General features: G+C 51.3%; 1 protein-coding gene across 6 annotated transcripts in view; it reads left to right on the top strand.

Moving 5' to 3' along the window:
• The window catches only part of SLC22A23 (solute carrier family 22 member 23), a 171410-nt gene that overhangs the window by 139673 nt on the left and 12992 nt on the right, over positions 1–18745 (top strand). For 2 of the 6 annotated variants that reach the window (XM_036446767.2, XM_036446769.2), the window contains exons 5-9: positions 5876–6003; positions 14001–14103; positions 16019–16251; positions 17900–17932; positions 18062–18085. In XM_036446767.2, coding sequence (XP_036302660.1) covers positions 5876–6003; positions 14001–14103; positions 16019–16251; positions 17900–17932; positions 18062–18085 — 521 coding nt within the window. Of the gene's footprint in view, positions 1–5875; positions 6004–14000; positions 14104–16018; positions 16252–16437; positions 16637–16846; positions 17222–17899; positions 17933–18061; positions 18086–18745 lie in introns of those variants that run through there. The other 4 variants (XR_004989426.2, XR_006742123.1, XM_036446768.2 and 1 more) reach the window with 4 other exon arrangements.

Genomic DNA, 18745 nt, shown 5'->3' with positions numbered 1-18745 from the left:
CTCAGGGTCCTCTTCTGAAGAAAATCCGTTTTCAACGGTTAGCTTCTTTAACCTCTCTGTTATTCAGTCAGAAGCATTTTCCACTCACTTTCTAGTTCTTGGCACTTTGTAGAATATTTGAGGCCATAGGACCATGTGGTGGCTTTAAGTTTTAAGAACTGAAATTTGTGTTGCTCAGGTTATTCTGAGGCTGGATAGCCCTTGCATTGTGCCCTCTGCTCATGAGTAGATCATTAGTGTGGGTTGTATCCAGATAGATACCTGTGTGTATAACACACAGGGGTGACCCTTTCTGGACCGTGGGTGGGCAAAAGGTGGGAAGAAAGGGAAGTTTTGAGAGCAAAATTGATATCTTGCACTGAAAGTGGGCAGTGGCTATAGCGGAGGAAACACAAGATCGACGGGTATGTGAGTGCCCACAATGTGATTGGAAGGGTCCACACCACCATCGAGGGCTCAGCCCCTAGTGGGGAAGAGGCAGTGCAGGGGGACCAGATTGAGACGAGAAGTCAAGGAGGGTTTTGTCTTCTCTGGCATATTTTAATTTTTAAGTAAATTATGAATTAATGTGTGAATTGCTTAATTAAAAATTACTTTTCTAGCCAAAGTTGTTGACTCCAGTTCCCTCAGCTGTAACTCTTTCTTTGCCAATGGTAATCCCACCTCTGACTGTGGCTGGGAAACCTCAGGGGAACCAGGCAGGTGTCCCCCAGTGACATTACTGGGCAAACACCTTATGCTATATCTCCATGGGCAGCCCTCCCATCGCCTATTGGAAATACGGACCGGCCAAACTCTCATCACGGACTCTGGCTACTCAGCTCAGATAGTCGGTATTTCTACAGTGAAATGTCTGTGCCACCTAAGGTGAGATCAGTCCAGGTTCCATTGCCACTTGGGATGAATGGGAGGGGTTGTGGATTTCAGAAGCCTTTGGGTTCTGGAATTATGACTAGGGACTGTGGACCTCTAACCATCCTGAACATGTTTGGGAGAAGGCCTGTGGATGGCCAGTCATTGGCCTTGGGGTGAGAGGTCCATCAGCCACAAGGAGATGAGACCTCTGCCCAGCAGTGACCTTTTTTTGCTCTTATTGTGCCCCTCGTTTCCTGCAGTGGCTTTCAGACTCAACAGGACCAGTTTTGCCCAGTTCCTTTCCACAGAATCCCTGGGACTCACTGAATTGCCAGCTTAGTGATCACAGCCTGAGACTCTCGAGTGGGACTGTCTGCTTTCAATCTAGCTCAGCCACTTTAAAGCTGTGTTATCTGGGCAGTGTACTGGGACTTCCTTTGTCGTTTGCCCATCTGTAAAGAGGTGTAACAACAGGAATGCTGCATAACAAGCTTGAAAAAATTAAATGATTCCCAGTTTTTGATACTTCCCATTTCACTATTCACTCCACGGACTATTTCTTTTTCCCGTCGCCACAGCTGCTTCTAGCAGCCACTGCAAACCTATCCTCCCGAGAAGCCGCCATGGCTCCTCAGCCTCATTAACCTTTGGTGGTTGCAGAAGTCATCCTCAAGGTCGCTTTCTCACCATCCACATGCGAGTGTGGACCAGGCAGACCTGGCCTCCGGCTGCCCACCATGCACAGTTTCTCAGCCCTTGCTCCTCACAGGTCCTCTGCTGTCGGCTGGATTTGTGATGGTCCTGGTGTTATTACATTATGTACTTGTCAGGAGATATTTCATTAAATTTTCATAATGTGGCCACACTGCACATTATACAAACTGGAATAGCTGTCTCTGGGCTTTCTCATAGGCTGACAGTCCAATGAGTTCTTTATGACTTTGAGGCAAATTTAAACACATGAGCTTCAGTATTCTGTACATATGCTTGTGGGCCTGTGGCATTCTGGAACACTGAAGGGGCATTGCTTAGAGCAGTACCATCTGAACGTGTCACCTGAGTACCAGGTAAGCACCTGGGGTGAGTTTCTCCACTGTGGGCTCCTGCGTCAGGCTGCCTGGGTTTGAATCCAGCTCTGCCATCTAACAGCTCTGGAATCTGGACTGTGTCCTTGAACGTTCTGTGCCTGAATTTTCCCATCTGTGAACTGGGGATGATATTACTGCCATATAACGAGTTTGAGAGAATCAGACCCTCAGGAAACATGAGAAGAGTGCCCGGCGAGTATAGATCCAGTTGTGGGGAGGGTGGTTTGCAGTGCAGTCTGTCTCTGGACATGCGCTAGGTAGCCAATGGGAGCTCTTCCATTATCTTATGCACAAACCTCCTGGGAGTGCCCTGCTCCTCTGCTTCAGTTCCTTCCAGTCGGATGGCTGCTGCTCATTAGATTCCATAACGTGTAGCATCTTCCACTCCCTGGGCCCTGCCTCTCTCCTATGCCCTCATCTCATAAATAGCATTCTGGTTTTACTAGTTTGCTCCTCCTTAAACACAAAAGATTGTTTCATCACCCTCTGCCTCCTCCCCGGTCCCCCACTCAGGCTCAGCCAGGTAGAGCCAGCAAGGCCCTGCACTGACACTGTCATGTGTGATAGAAGGTGGCCTGTCCCATTGTGATGTCATCTGGGGCATCTTGAAGATGAGGACTCTTCTTAGCTGACCTGAGTCTCTTTAGCCTCCGACCAACACCTAGAATCCTGCCATACCCATTGTGGGGCCAGCTGCTCAGACCAGCCCACTCACAGAGGGCTCTCCCCAGGTCAGGACCTGACATCTGCAGTCGGAGAGGCAGAGTGACCCGCTTCTCAGGCTCTACCACTCGATCAGACAGGCTAGAACAGAGAAAGTGTAGCACAGAGTAGCCTGGCTTCAAGGTTGCCCACGGAACCTCTTGGGAACAAAGGAAGCATGTCCTGTGTCACAGAGCCAGTCCCAATGTGGCCACACTGCACAAAGAGGCCAGTAGTGCACAGTTTTATGGTCATGATTTAGCAACATTAATGAAGCAAGATCGCAACCTGACCACCACCCCCAGCTCAAAACCTGTATATTTGGAAAATCTTGATAGAAATCATGAAATATTTAGAATCAAATCACTATAAGAATTACATATCTAAACTTTTAAAATGTCACTAAAGTGATGCCTGAATTCATATGTTAGAAAGGAAGAGTTAAAGTTGATGATCTATGTGTCCATATCAAGAAATGACACTAAAACCAAATAGATAAAAAAGATGGAAATATAAAGAATGGCATTTGGGTTAGGTTATGTCATTATATAGGAAAAAAATCTGATAAAACTATAGCCAGACATTTGTAACTATATTAGCATCTATATATTCTGAATGTTTCTCTTTGCTTGCATTATAGTTCTCAAAATTGATTTGTAAAAACTACAGGCCAGTAAAGCAAACATTAATTTTGATTTTTTTTTTTTTTTAAATGAGTGCCTACAATTTGAAACATATGTTTTAGTGGTTTTCCCATTGGGCTCTCAGATGAACAGACACGAGGCTTTCTGATCCTGTTTTGAAGTTTGGACGATGCCTACTCTGTGCCAGCACACAGCCCTCCCCTACCTCCGTGCAGCTGTGCAAGAGGGACCTCTTTAACAACTCCCCCACGTCTCCAGCATGGATTGGTGTTCAGGTTAAACCATCCAAAATGTACCACCAAATTCAGTGGGAACCTGCCTGGCTGTTTCTGCAAAATGCAATCACAAGCAAGTAGAAACTTGATTTTTGTTCAGCTAGGTGAGAGAGAGAGAGAGAGCAGTTATTAGATATCATTAGTGATGTGACTTGGAAATAAAAATCTTCCTCTGATAACTTTTGCCAGCTTCTGAATTACTTTAATTAGAGCCTCTCTGAGCTTGCAGGATAGATGTTGAGTGGTTACAGTGAAGACTCTTATCATTGCCAATCAGGACTCCTCTTCCAGGTCACTGAAATAAAAAAAGAGTGGTGACTGAACAAAGCAGTGGGCTGACAAAGGCTATGACTTTGATTTGATTTCCAGTATTTGCTTCTCCCAGTCAGGGGCGCCGCCATTTTACAATGCAATTCTCAGGGAGCCAGCAGCACCTGTCCTACACATGCCACCTCGCTTCTTGCACGCCAGGCTGACCCCATGGTTCTAAAAAGTCTAAATATGGACTAATTGAACTTTTACAGGAAAAGTGAGCTGACCCTGCTCCAAACAGGAACGTTTTTCTCTTTGACTAGTTAATCTCTCTCTCTCTCTCTCTCTCTCTCTCTCTCTCTCTCTCTCTCTATATATATATATATATATATATATATATATATATATATATATATATATATATAAAATTCTAAGCAACTTGTTGACTGGTAGACCATTTGACTAGTTGCTATGATGTTCAATGACCACCAGAGAGCAGACACTCAGCACAAGAGCTGCCCCTGGTGGTCAGTGCACTCCCCCAGCAGGAGCACTGCTCAGCTTCCCAGCCACAAGCGTAGCTACAGTAGTACGAGCCTCCCAGCCTGCCTGGCAGCACTACCAAGTGGCAAAGGTGGCAGGTACAGTGGGGCCGGGATAACCGGGAGCAGCACAGTGCCCAGCCCGGGTTCGGGCTCCTCCCTAGCGCACTACTACATCCCCCGAGGGGTCCTGGATTGTGAGAGGGACCCCGCTGGTTCACGAACCCGTTCACTGGGCCTCTAGTGTTGTCATAAATATAAACTTACAAAATGCATAGAAAGTAAATGCTAGTTTTTCTTCTATTGGTGCTTTACACAAGATTTTATCCTAAAAGCAAGCAAAGGAACCTGTTGTTACCAGAACTGGGGGACTGCTGCGTTACCGCATCATCTCAGGGAGGTGTCACTGCAGTTTGCAAAATGAAGCTAATTCTATAGGTAAGGCCTGGGAAAGTCAGTCTTCAAATCTTCAAGAACTGAAAATAACTATCAGGTTGCTATTATTGGAGGCATTTTTTGAATTTAAAATTATCCTATTAACATTTGTTTTTCTGTGACAAAATATAACAAATGTAGCCCTTCAATGATTGCATAGACATGGTTTAGAAATAGCTAGGTTTATTTTTTAAATGATTTTATTGATTTCAGAGAGTGGGAGAGAGGTGGAACACCAGTGATGAGAGAAAATCATTGATTGGCTGCCTCCTGCACACCTCCTATTGGGGATCTAGCCCACAGACTAAGCATGTTCCTTGATCAGGAATCAAATCATGACCTCCTGGTTCATGGGTCAACACTCAACCACTGAGCCACACGTGCTGGGCAATACATGGTTATTGTTTTAAGTTTATGTATACTAACAAAGTTGATAGGATATTGTTCCTTTCTGACAAATTTTAAAAATCACAATTATTATCCTATATAATAAAGAAGTAATATGCAAATTGACCCTTACACCTTTGCAAAAGATCGCCGCCCCCATGTCATCAAAGATGGCCACCACAAGATGGCCAGCAGGGGAGGGCAGTTGTGGAGGACCAGGCCTGCAGGGGAGGGCAGTTGGGGGCAACCAGGCTGGCAGGGGAGCAGTTAGGCATCGATCAGGCTGGCAGGGAAGTGGTTAGGGAGTGATCAGGCTGGCAGGCAGAAGCAATTAAGGGCAGGAAGGCAAGCAATCCATTGGGAGCCAGTAGTCCCTGTGGGATGGGGCCTAAACTGGCAATCAGACATTCCCCAAAGGGTCCCAGATTAGAGAGGGTGCAGGCTGGGTTGAGGAATGAATTTCATGCACCAGGCCTCTCGTACTTTCTATAAGAAAGTTAGCAACACTCCAGCACCCACAGTCTTATTGCCCCTAATTGGGCTAATGGGAGTCCTAAGTATTCATGGGATTCCACAGCATGAAGGCAGAAACTGAGTGGGACACCTCCTCAAAGTTCACCTGCCTTGGCCATCAGCCCAACTCAATGTCCTCCAAAACTAGAAGGTACTCACCAATTCCCTCTGTGTCTTTGAAGGGTATTCCCCGAGTCCCTCCGGTGGCTGATGGCTACCCAGCAGTTTGAGTCTGCGAAGAAGTTGATCCTGCACTTCACCCAAAAGAACTCCATCAACACCGAGACTGACATCAAAGGTGTGATGCCGGGTGAGTACAGGCCCTGGAAGAGGCACTCCTGCCCTGGACTGAGTGGCAGAGCAGTTCCTTGAATGGCTGGGTTCCCAAGCAGCTGTCCTGGCTAGCTGCTTAATGTCCTGTGATGGTTGGTCTGCAGCTAAGCTAGGGACATGGGCCGATTGAAATTCTCTCCACCCTCTAGGAGTTGGGTCTTTCCTGGCCAGTTCTGACACACTGCGGGGCCCTGCATGGCCTGCCTAAACCCCAAAGTACAGTGTGAGCCTAATGTGCCCTGATTGTCAAGGGAACGTGGGGGTGGGGGGCAGGTAAAAATGCCTGATCCTGGCACAGCCCTGCCTTCCTTCCTGCCTGCCTGCCTGCCTGCTGCCAGGTCCAAAGGCCCTCAGAGCACTGGCTGGGAACATCTGGCTTCACTTCCTCTCTTTTCCCCAAGTATGACCTCGGGGAGCTGCCACTCTCTGTACTTGTCATGACCTTTCTGTGGGGCTGAGGAAGTAGGAGAGTGAAGCATTTCTGCAGATGGGTTCAGGACAGATCCAGCTGTCATGCTGCGGCTCCACAATATCACCAGAAGGCTGTTAAAACCCAGGCTCCTGGGCCTTCCCTGGCACCCGAGGTTCTGATCCAGTCAATTTGGAATAAGCCCTAAGAACCTTCTTTTTTAATAAACACTAGGAGAGATTCTGGTGCCCAAGGTGCACAGGTGCCTTTTGAAAGCCCCTGGTAGGCCCAACCCAACCCCTACCCACTCCCCCAATGGAAGACTGGTACCGATGGCATTGTTTTTATAAATTTCCCAGGCAGATAATCTGCAGGCCCTTGTCCCAGAGTGACATGCACATTTCCCACTGTGATCTAAACTTCGATCCCACAGACGTTTACTAAGCGCCTCCATGTGCCAGGCACTGCTCCAGAGCACAGACAGCAAGAGGCAGAGCTTGCAGGCAGGTGTGAAGGCCAACAATGCACACTGGAATGCCTAATGGGTCCTGGGGGTGAGTGCTGTAGGGAAAATCTCAGAGTGGAGATCTAGAGGGTGATGGTGAGGACCACCCTCCAAGGGGTGGGAAGCCTGGCTCCAAGTACAGGGGAGCAGACACCTGCATGAAGTTGGAGAATGTGCCGGGTCCCAATGGGAAAGGAGCACAAGCCGAGAAACTCAGAGCCCACTGGCGGGAAAAGGCTTCTGTATGCACTCCTTCTGTCATCCGAGAGGCTGCTCACAGCCTCCTGACTCAGGGGAGCTGGGGTTCAGTGTCCCAGATGCTGCAGCTCAGCTAGGTGGCCCCCTGCCTTGGCCTGTGCCCATGACCTGGGAGGTGGGGATAGCAAGGCTAGGCGCCTCCACTTCAGCACAGGCAGGAGTCCAGGAGGCCCAGAGCCCATGCTTTACTGGAATAAAGGAGGACACGAGCCAGGTCTGCTTTCTGAGCAGAGTGCTGAGTGCTGGTGCTCTGCAGAGGGCGGCTGTGGTCCCTTCTATCCTGCGGCAATGACCAGTCACTTTCCTAAATGGCTTGCAAATATTAACTTACGTCTGATATTTAACCCTAATGCTTGATGTGTATTAACTTATATTTAATCCCAACTTGAGTCCCGAGGGGGTTACTATAATCATCTATGTTAGCAGGAGAGGAAACTGAGGCACAGAGTGGTTTAAGTATCTTGCCAGAGGTCACATAACTAGTAAGTAGTTGAGTTGGGACTTGAACCCAAGAAGTCCAGCAGAAGTGGCTTCCCTGGCTCTTTTTTAAAGAGAGGGGTGAGCTCTGAGACAAATGTGCCTGTTTGGAGAGGAATTCATATTGAATTCACTTTCCTCCTTTTGGGCATGTTTGTTGATTTTGGAGTGTCCAGCTATCTTCCTAAAACTTATCCAGGCCCCATTCATTATGAAGATAATGCTCTTAAGTCTTCCCGTATAATTTGCTTCAGGAATTTTTCTAATCAAATCACATGTTCTGCTTCTTTCAGGTTGAAATACTGTCTGGGAAAATCTTGTTTTCTCAATCCAAATTATACTCATTCATTTCCCTCCTACTTCTGGAGGGAAATGGATTTTCCCCTTTCTTTGCCTCTGAGTTTTGCTGGTGTGTTTTTTATGCTGGTGCCCCTGCAGGAGGCTGGGGGGAGGTAGCTGGCACATGCAGCCTCCCCTCTGGAGGATAATCACAGCATCCACTCCGGAGGCACTGAGTTCACATCTGCCTCCTGATCCTGTTCACGCCCAGCTCTCGAACGCATCGTGGCACAAGCTGCCCAGTGCTTGCGGGAAGACAGGTGTCTGTTTCATCTGAATTGGTCACTTCCAACTTTTTTGGGCTGTACTCGCTTTCTTGCTGGAAATCTTCTTCCCTCCAACTCACCTTATCCACCTCCCAACACCTTAGTGTCCTACTTTGCCTCTTACGTTCCTTGACGCCATCCTCACAGCTACCCTTCCCGTCACATCACCTCCTACTCGGGACTGCTTCCCTGGACCCATAGGCTAGACCCCCAATCCTCCAACTTCTCTGAGACCCTTTCTCACGTCTGCCTGCCTCTTGGAGATGCTCTGGCCTTCATTGGGCTCTCAGAATGGACCCCATGCCTACTGGCTGCAGGGCCCTCCCTGTCCTCAGCCTCGCCCTCTTTGGCCACTCCTGGGAAGCCAGTCCTCAGGTTAGCCTGGCTCCTCAGACCCTGGCCAGCTCTCCAGTGGTGCACCATCTCAGCTGCAGGCACTGGGGCCCGTTGCCAGCATCCACTGTGACGAATGGTTTCTGTAGCTCCTCAGGGCCCATCGCCCTGTGTCTGCAGAGCCTGGTCCCACTGTTTGCCAGCACTATCAGAAGACCTTGACTCCTAGCAGGCATTCCACGAAAGCCAGTAAATAAATGAGACATGGTCAGCTCTAGATACTGGTTGTGTTGCCTGGAGGTAAATGAGTGCCTCGGGTGGGGCTGCAGGTGTGTGAGTTAGGGGGGCTCCTGCCCCTGCCAGCATATCCTAATCTTGGATTCAGGTGAGAAGAAAACCTCATGCTCCAAAGTGTTCCTTGCCCTTTCTCTTTTCAATAAATCTTCAGTTTATTGCTGAACATGGCAGACTTTCTCAGTGGAATTTGCAGCTGAATTAACATCAATATTTGGATCTGCTCTGGAGTGTCATTGTCACAGTATCACTCCTACAATCATTAGTGTCACATGGCATGTCCAAGTACTGACAGCTCTCCTTGTATCATAATTCCCAAAATTTTGAACATGTACTGCAGGAGTAGAGCCTGCTGGTTTCAAATGTGGCCACATGGACTGCAGCCACTGAACAGAGAAATCTTGGAATAAGAGCTCCACCCCTGCTCCTCGTCATAGCAACGCCAGCAGTCACTGGCAGTGCCCCTGCAAGGCCCGACTGAAACGCTACATCCTCCTCAGAGCCTTAGGAGAACCATACCCAGACCATCCTGCTGTACCTGTGAGGAAACGGGGCCCAGAGAGGCTGAACATTGGGGAGCACTGCCTCCCCACACCCCACATTCCCTCCTTGTGGGAGGAGCCAGACCCCCAAGGAGGGAGAGCGGACTCCCTCCTCTCCTTTTCTCCTGGAGACTGGGCCAGTGCAGGGAGCAGGTCCTGTGTCCTCAGACATTGGGCCCTCTCGGGCAGCACCGGGAGAAGCCAGCCTGCCCAGTCTTGCCAGGATGGGCAGATGAGTCTGTATGATGCAGGTGTCCCAGCCTAGGGCCTCTCCCAGTGGTGGAGCACAGATAGTGTCCTCACCTGCCTTGCTCTTTGTCTTCTCCATCTGTTTGGAACCTGAAGTGAGAAAAGAAGGGTCATGTATCAGACCACTCAGGGTCTCCATCAATAAGCAACTTGTCCAAAGTCCTCCTCCTGCCTCTCATGCTCCTTCTCTTCCTGCCGCTTCTCCCCCACCTCCTGCTGCTGCTCCTTCTCCTCCACCACCTGCTCCCCTTCCAGCTCCACCACCTGCTCCCCCTTCTCCTGCTCCTCCTCTACCTGCTCCTCCTCCTCTTCCACCACCTGCTCTCCTTCTTCCTCCACCACCTGCTCCCCCTCCTCCTGCTCTTTCTGCTCCACCACCTGCTCCCCCTTCTGCTGCTCCTCCTCTAACTGCTCCTCCTCCTCTTTCTGCTGCTCCTCTTCCTCCACCTGATCCCCTCTTCCTCCTCCTGCTACTCCTCCTGATCCTCCTGCTTCCCCTCTTTCTGCTCTTCCTGCTCCTGCTCCCCTCCCTCCTGCTCCTCTTCCTTATCCTTCTATTACTCCTTCATTTCCTCCTGTTCTTCCTCCTCCTCTTCCACCTCCTGATCCTCCTCCTGCTACTCCTCCTGCTACTGCTGCACCTCCTTCTGATCCTCCTCCTGCTACTTTGCACCTCTTCCTGATCGTCCTCATCTTCCTTTTCCTGCTCCTCCTCCTCCATCTGCTCCTCCTGCTCCTCCTCCTCCATCTGCTCCTCCTTCTGCTACTCCTGCTCTAGCTTCTCCACCTGCTCTTCTTCCTTCTCCTCCTCCTCTTTTTTTCCCCCCCTCATCTTCCTCCTCTTCTTTTTGCTTCCTCTTCCTTACCTCCCTTCTGTTTTGGCTCTTTCTTATCTTTTATTTCTGTAATGGTGTTTTTTTGTTTGTTTTTGTGTTGTTTTTTTTCATGTTTTACCAGGAATGCATTATCAGTGTACACAAACTTAAGACAAAGCCAGTTTATTTCACACCCCCATCCAAGTGAGTGCAAATGACCCTTGACAAGTGTTTCCCCTGCATCTCTGAGGCTGGCCTCTGCTGTTCTCGGGAAGCATTCTTTGGCCTCTTCCCTGGATATCCAAACCACGGAGAGGTCATGACCCTTCCAGTGTGTCTGCAGGGACATCTTCTCTTCTGCAGTCAGTGTTGAGAAAGTGGGGACAGACTAGGTCAGCATTTCATTCAGTTCTTGTCATAGTGCTCTGAGGTATGGACAGCATTCCGCTTAACAGATGAGAAACTGAGGCACAGAGCAACTAAGGAGCCTCAACTGAAAGCTGGGACTCTGCTGAGTCTGTGGGCCCCTCGCTGCCCCCTGTTCTGGAAGGGAGACCCCGCCCAGCCAGACCAGGGCTCTCTGGCTGCATCTCACAGGGACTAGCATGGGGGCAGGAAAGGGTGCAGAGTGACAGGAGGTGCCTGGCCTGGGTGGGAGATTCCTAAGTTGACTCTATTTGTTTTTGTTTTGAAATGTTCCTACTGGCTCGAAACCAGAGGGTGGAGAGTCCTGGCGGAGGAGCAGGAGGGGAATTGCTTTAACAGCTGTTTCCTTGATGCACAGAGTCTGTCGACCCTCATGCTCCCTTTTACCCGCTATTTCCGTGAGCAAGGACTTCACAAAGTCCCTGCGATTCCTGTCTGATGAGCAGAGGTGGAAAGGCCTCTTTCCATTACCTATTCAGTTACCTTTGGAGGTCCCAGGCGGCCTCTAGTGTTTCCTGTAACCCAACTGGTGGACTTTTGTCCCAGAACAGACCTAGTGCTGAGAAAGCTTACGTTGTTGGCCGTGGACTGGTGGGTGATAGGTCTGACAGACAAAATGTCAGTGGCCCCGACAGGCTCATTTCATTTCATTTAGAACGCAGTTTCTCTGTAGATGGCAGTCCGTTCTTCAGACGTGGGGCTCTGGAGTTTAATGTTATAAAAACAAAACTCGGTCATAGTTACAATTGCTACAGCTTCTTTAGCAGCATCTGCTTTATGTCTAATAAGTGTCAGTAGTTAAGTTGGGGCCACATTTAAAAAAAACACACACACACAACCTTTAAAGTTACATAAACATCTTAATGGGCATTTCAGTTTTCTTCTTGTAAGATTTTCATGGTGAGCAAGTGGTGCTAATTACAGTTGATTCCTGATAAGTTTTACAAAAGTGAAATTACTCAGGTCACTGGATCCAACATGATCTATTAACCATGACATTTCTATACTCTTTAAAAGCTTTTTTAGGTTTTTAACCAGGGCAAAGTATGTTTGTAAATCAAATTAGTCTATTTTTACAAAGGGGAGCACCAAAGTCAAGAAGACCTCAGGGGAGGGTCTGCGGACACAGCCGAAATGCCAGCATCTGGCTTGTGTACAGACTCCAGTCTTCACACCTAAATATGGGAAGGAAGAAAGTTCTGGAAACTCAGTCATAGGAAAGGCTTTTCCTTCTCCTTTCTATGCCCCAGCTGGTGACACTGATCCAAAAATTTTTATTTAAACAGAAAGCTCCTAAGTCCTTATGGTTAAGCAAAATATTCTTTTTCAAACTGTAACTAATGAGGCTGGCAGCCCTCCTGCCATTGGGTGGCAGGAAGGAGGTAGAACAGGAGAGAAGTAAGGGGGCAGGGGGGTGGGGTGGAGGGCACTCTTCAGAGACTCCCCGTGGGAGCTGCTGCTCCGGGCCCCTGGGGGGCAGGCCTGTTTCCTCTGAGCACTAATAGGGGTATAGGGGAACTTCCCATCCCCACTGCTTTAAAAAAAATGTAGTAGAATTTTTGGGATAACTTTAAGTTTTCAGGAAAGTTGCAAAGTTGTACAGAATTCCTGAATACCCCTGATTCAGTCTCCTCCTGGTTAACATCTGATATTACCACTCACAGTTGTCCCAGCTGAGAAACTGCCATGGGGGCACTGCCGCTAACCAAACGCCAGCCTTATCTGGCTGTTACCATCTTCCCATTAGTAACCTCTTCCTGCGCCAGGGTGGCACTTGGTCATCCCGTTTCCCCAGGCCCCTCTGGACCACAGCAGTTTCTCAGTCTTTCCTTGTTTTCGTGGCCTTAGCAATCTTCAAGAGCACCGCCCACCCACCCAATTGGTTAAGCCGTCCTTTTCTCTTGTAGCTCCCGAGTAGGGAAGTATTCCCCAAGGTCAGGCCTGGGTAGGAGCCAGAAGGGCCTGGGAGACTGGACAGGTGGCTTTTGTGCGCACAGCGAGGTAGGAAGGCATGGAGGTCCAGACATTGCCTATTTTGATCTTCCATGTTCACTGCTAAGTCAGCACCAGCACTTGAGCAAACTCACGAACCCTGTTCACACGGCGCTGAGACACCATCAGTCTGCTCAGAGTGGCTTTCGGAGCTCGTTCGAGCCTCACAGGAAACTGTCTCCTGCCGAAACCGTTTTGGCTCAGTGGTGGAGCGTCGGTCTGCGGACTGAGGGGTCCCGGGTTCGATTCCGGTCAGGGGCATGTACGTTGGTTGTGGGCACATCCCCAGTGGGGGGTGTGCAAGAGGCGGCTGGTCGATGTTTCTCTCTCATCGACGTTTCTAGCTCTCTATCTCTCTCCCTTCATCTCTGTAAAAAATCAATAAAATATATTAAAAAAAAAAAAAAAAGAAAAGAAAAAGAAACTGTCTCCTAACTGTGTGGCTGGTCATATCACTCTCAGCCAAAACATCATGTCTTTCTAGCTGCCAACGGCTCGAACTATTAAAAGTATACCCACATCTGGATTGTGCATATTTGTGTATGCACAGATGGGCACACAGTTCCTGCATTTATTTCTCTTTCGAAGATGCATGCTCTTGCGGGGCGGTGTCAGCAATAATGCTATCGTGTGTTCGCCCACAGTTAAGGAGCATGTCAGCATGTGCTTATCTGAGCAGTGGAGGTGCAGACAGATCAGACTTACAAGGAAGCCACTGTTATCATGCTCCCAGAGCCCAGTGAGTGCTCAGGAACCTAGACACCACCCTTCGGCCCGGTCCTCTGCGGTGTGGAATGGGCCTGCACTAATCACTTGTGTGTGCGCCCTGCCTGGTTCCCAGGAGAGGGTGACAGTGAGCCCGGCTCCCTCCACACCCCTCCCCGCAGGGCAGCTGAACACCAGGTTAGAGTCTGAACACCTCCGGTGTCCTGGCAGCCAGGCTCTGTCCCTGGCTAAGAGAGGAAAACCCAAAGCATTCTCCCTGCTCACAAAGCCTGACGGGGACCCGGGCTGCCTTGGAGGCCGCTGTCCGGGCCTGGCGGAGAGGTCATGCTTTCTGTCTCCGCAGAGCTGGAGAAGGAGCTGTCCCGGAGGCCCAAGAAGGTCTGCATCGTGAAGATGGTGGGAACCCGGAACCTGTGGAAGAACATCGTGGTCCTGTGTGTGAATTCGTGAGTTGCCGAGGGACACATCTGAGGCCAAGGGCAGGGAGGAGCTGGAAAAGGGCCTCTGGGGCCTCTTCCTTCCCAGCTGGTCTTTGAATTATGGCCCAGCGGGCGCTCTGGCCTGTCCAGGGCTCCGCTCTTTGCTGAGGGGCCCAGCTAAGTCTGACAAGCCTGTCAGCTTCCTAACCAGTGTTCAGAAGGCGACAATTGCTGGAGGATATGGGTCCCACCCCAGCCTCGGGGCAGGTAGAGCCCCAGCCAGCCCCTCCCAGCTGCACAGGCAGGGCCCTGGGCTGGTCCACACAGATGTGCATTCTCCTCACCCTCAGAGGATGGGCCAGGCTAGGCCTGCCATTCCTCACAGCCGTTTCTACCAAAGCAGCTCCATTTAATCAGTTCTCAGTACTGGAGTTCCTCATTAAATTTTGGGGAAGATACAGAAAGTGCTTCTGCCAGAGCGATGGGAGAGCTCAGACCTCACTTATACCCTGTCCCCCAGGTGAGGAGACCATGGCCCAGGCCAGGGACTGACCAGCCATGGCCACTGGGTACGCAGGGCCAAGACCTCAGGCCTCAGCCTCCTGGCCCAGAGTTGGCCCCGGGCACGGCCGCCGCACCACTGTCCATCTCAGGCAGACACTGGCTAGACCAATAGGATCATTGAGAATGGGGTGACTTCCCCAAGTTGTATTTTGGAAAAAACACAAAATGTGACAAAGACAAGATAACATTTTAATGATTCTTGTGGGAGGGTGTCCCTTTCTCTGTCTTAAATTGCCTTTGTGGTCAGAGGACTTCCTCTCCACCAGGACAGAAAGGTGAAGACATCCTTGCACCCCCCAGAAGCCAAGAGCCGGAGGGCTGGGTCTCAGCTCCTAGATGAGAAAAGGATGGCCCAGGGGCTGGGTCCTCAGCTGAGTGCTTCCCAAGCAGAAAGGCTTGTGTTTGGCGAAGAGCAGCATCCTGCTGCGGGGGTGGGGCCACTGCAGAGGGTCTGATGCAACTTCGAGGTGTAATGAGAGCACCAAGGGAGCTGGAGGAGAAGGGAAGTTCTCACTCTGGGATGGATGCTGAGCGCTGATGTAACTAAGCATGCAAGCATTTCACACCAGACCCCGTCCCAAAGGGCCCTTCAGAGCCCTGGGTTCAGTCCACATGGTGTGGTCACCACGGCTGTGGCCTCCCTAGGCGTGCACAGATGTTTCCCTGAGCAGACATCAGTCTGCACAGCTGGGACACATGTTGCCAGCAGATTTCTGTGATCCTATGGGGCAGACAAGAGGCTTGATCGGGGCAGTGGAGGAAGCAGAGGTAAATGAAGAATTGAAACAAAACCTCCAAGACCATTTGGCCTGGCTTCTCCTGGTTCTTCAGGGTGCCTTTGACAGGTAGTGACAGAACAGGGTTGAATAGGTCATTCTTTGGACAGTTTTCCAAGCCCCCAAAACCCCGAGTACTGAAGGAAGAGGCAGGCACAGATGGGCAATGTGTCTCCAAGGTTGTCCTTTGCCAGCTGAGTAATCTGAAAGCGGCCAGACCTCCCTCAGCCTGTGTGCCCGTCTGTGAAGAGGGTCTGACGGTAGCTCCCACGTCACCGAGGTGGGATTGAAGGGGTCGACGCGAGGGGAGCACTCTGTCTTGCATGTGGGGCTCCCGTGAAAGTTGCTGTTTGAACAGAAGGCTCACACCTTTCTCCTGGAGTGATGGCAGGGAGTGAGCATGCGCCCCAGCGAGGGCCGCTTCTCTGAAGTCTTCAGTCTGTGTGTCGCTCTCCTGTCCATTCACCAATGGCACACTTTGGATTGCACACAGAGCCACCTACACGATCCCCTGTTGTTGGACACAGTGACTCCCGGGGCGTGGCACGGTCCCCGGTGTCCCCGCACGCCCACACATGGCCCTCCCGGTGTGTCTCCCACAGGCTGACGGGGTTCGGGATCCACCACTGCTTCGCCAGAAGCATGATGGGCCACGAGGTGAAGGTGCCGCTGCTGGAGAACTTCTATGCCGACTACTACACCATGGCCAGCATCACCCTGGCCTCCTGCCTGGCCATGTGTGTGGTGGTCCGGTTCATGGGGCGCCGGGGAGGGCTGCTGCTCTTCATGATCCTCACGGCCCTGGCCTCCCTCCTGCAGCTCGGGCTCCTCAACCGTGAGTGGAGCCTGGGGAGTGGGGTGGCCGTGGGGCGGAGCCGGGTGGAGGGGCCGGTGTAGAGAGGGCTGGTAGGGTGTGAGACTAGTTTTCAGTGACCTGGCATTGGAAGGTCAGCCACTCTAACAGCTGTGCATGGTGACTGCCTTCCCCCTCCTCCCTCCCCAGCCCGGAGCTCCCGCTCAGTGCCGCCCTGACTGCACCTGCATGGCCGCGGCTACGCTAGCGGCCAGACTGTCTCTGTGAGAGAGCTTCTTTCTTCCCTGCGAAATGAGGGAGAAATAAATGTTGACACTCTTGCGTGGGGACACTGCTTTTCAGTAGAAATTCCAGAGTTCCTCAGCTTGTCTTTGGGCCAAAGCACTTCTCAGTAAACGTTTAAATGGTTTAAAGCACATGTGTCAAACACAAGGCCCGCGGGCCAAATCCGTCCCGCCAGGCCTTGCAATGTGGCCCGCACCGCGCTGTCATCACTGCACTCCGCTGCGTTTCCATCACAATGACAGTTTATGACTGTTCAGTAAACCATTCGGCCCGAGATTTAGGCTGGATTTTAGATTTTGGCCCCTTCTCTGATTGAGTTCGACACCCCTAGTTTAAAGGAACGCTAGGGGATCCACATAGCCCCTGCAACTATAAGAAGGCAAGCTCAGGAGAGCACTGCGTGAGCCCAGGCCCACCTCCATGTGTGGACGGAGCCACGGCATCTCTCTGGCCTGCTGAGGGTGAGACGTGAGTGAGCCCGGCAGTTGAGCCCGCTTCTCACCCATGCCCGGCCTCCCGGGACAGCCGGACACTGTGGGGACACAGATGCCACGGGGAGAGCTACCAGGCTGTGGGGACTGGGCTAGGGACCCTCATGCACCGAGGGTCAGAGCCTCTGGTATGTCAGGTGGGCAGGATGTGGCCGAGACATGAGTCAGGGTCCAGAAGGGAAGGAAGCGAAAGAAAGCTCACTTCCTCAGCCTGTGTGCAAACTGGGTTAGAGAATAGCTGGTTTCCACCTCACGAGGCATTTTTCTAACGGCAGGTCCTATGCATCCTGCATTTTACTGGGGACTGGTCTTTGTTTCAGCTGTGACTAACGAGGGACCGAAGAAGTATTGTCTGTCTCTCGAACCTCCTGTCCTCGGTGGGGCTGCCTGAGCTGCCCTCCCAGGGCTTGAGGAGTGGGCGTTCCGGGGGATGTGCAGAGGCAGCCCGGGGCCGCTCGGGCTCTCTTCCCTGAGCAGGGAGGAACGTCACAGGAACTTTGTGCAAAGGACAAGTCGCCGAGGAGCATAATGCCCTTGGTGGTGGGTCCGAGTCTTGTGGGCAGCGGAAGTAGTGCTTGGCTTCAGGTCAGGGAGTGAGCCAGCGTCGGTTCCAAAGTGTGCAGGCTTCTCCCCAGGATGAGGCCAGTAGGGCATTAGCCTGCCCTTCCCAACAGGAAGAGTTTTATTTAGTCGAGTGCTTATTTCAGTGCCTGGGACTGTCCCAAGAGGCCTTCTCCATCTCTCCAGCACTCGGGCCCAGACCTGGCTGGGAATTCACTGAGATACCAGCCACACAGAAACACGCAGTGGACTTGCCTAATGTGCTTTCTTTCTCCCCCTTTTCCCGCTTTCTTCGTCCTCGTCCCTGTGGTGCCATCATCTCCGTGGCCCAGTGATTGGGAAGTATATCCAGCACCCTGACTCAGGTGAGCCCCACATGCTTGTGCGTGCGGGTCATCATCTATCTTTGTATTGCATCCAATCGGGCAATTTCATAAACACTCACACACCTGTGTTTTCCCTCTCCTGTTTCTCCTCCTCCTTCACCCTCCAAGAGTTGCAGCTGAAGTTGGCCGTAGGTTGGACACTATAAGCATACATCTGTGTTCTTTTCCCCCTTTGCTTCTAGAAAGAGCTGCTCGTCCTCCCGTTTGTGCCCAGCTTGCACGCATGCCCTCGCCTCTTCCCCTGGCACCAGCACCCGCAGTCAGCACAGGCTTCAGCTGCCACCCACACAGAGATGCAGAGGTCTTAGGGGCAGTGCTGGGCGAGATCAGAAAGCCTGGCTGGCCGTGCTGCCGGGGGAAGCTGCTGTCCCGCTTGTGAATGAGTCTCGCAGGCTTGCTCTCCACTGCGAGGGTGGGCCGCCGCCGTGCACTGCAGTGCTGCTGGTCACCTGTGCCTGGCCTGCCCCGAGCCCATGCCCTCGGCCCTCCACAGGGGAGCCTGAGGTCCCTGAGCAGCCTCACAGGGAACTGAGCTCTGCTCCAGCGGCCCGCTATTGCTTCACGCTAGACACCACCTTGGCTTGAGGTCAGACTCTAGTGCCATTGCAAGATGCTTAGGTTGGTTGACCCCTTTCCTTCTAGGCCCATAAATTTTTCTGTTTGGATTATTTGAGTTTTTGTTCCCTTTAATCAAGCCTAAGATACCCTGTCCCAGGTATTGGACTGGGCAAAACTAAGGCCCAAATAGCCAAAGATCTCTGAGTGTGGCACCTTTTTCTGGAACCATATGGA

This window comes from Pipistrellus kuhlii, unplaced genomic scaffold (genome assembly GCF_014108245.1).
Source record: "Pipistrellus kuhlii isolate mPipKuh1 unplaced genomic scaffold, mPipKuh1.p scaffold_m20_p_2, whole genome shotgun sequence".
Classification (NCBI taxonomy): Eukaryota; Metazoa; Chordata; class Mammalia; order Chiroptera; family Vespertilionidae; genus Pipistrellus; species Pipistrellus kuhlii.
This window is presented reverse-complemented; position numbering and strand designations above follow the sequence as displayed.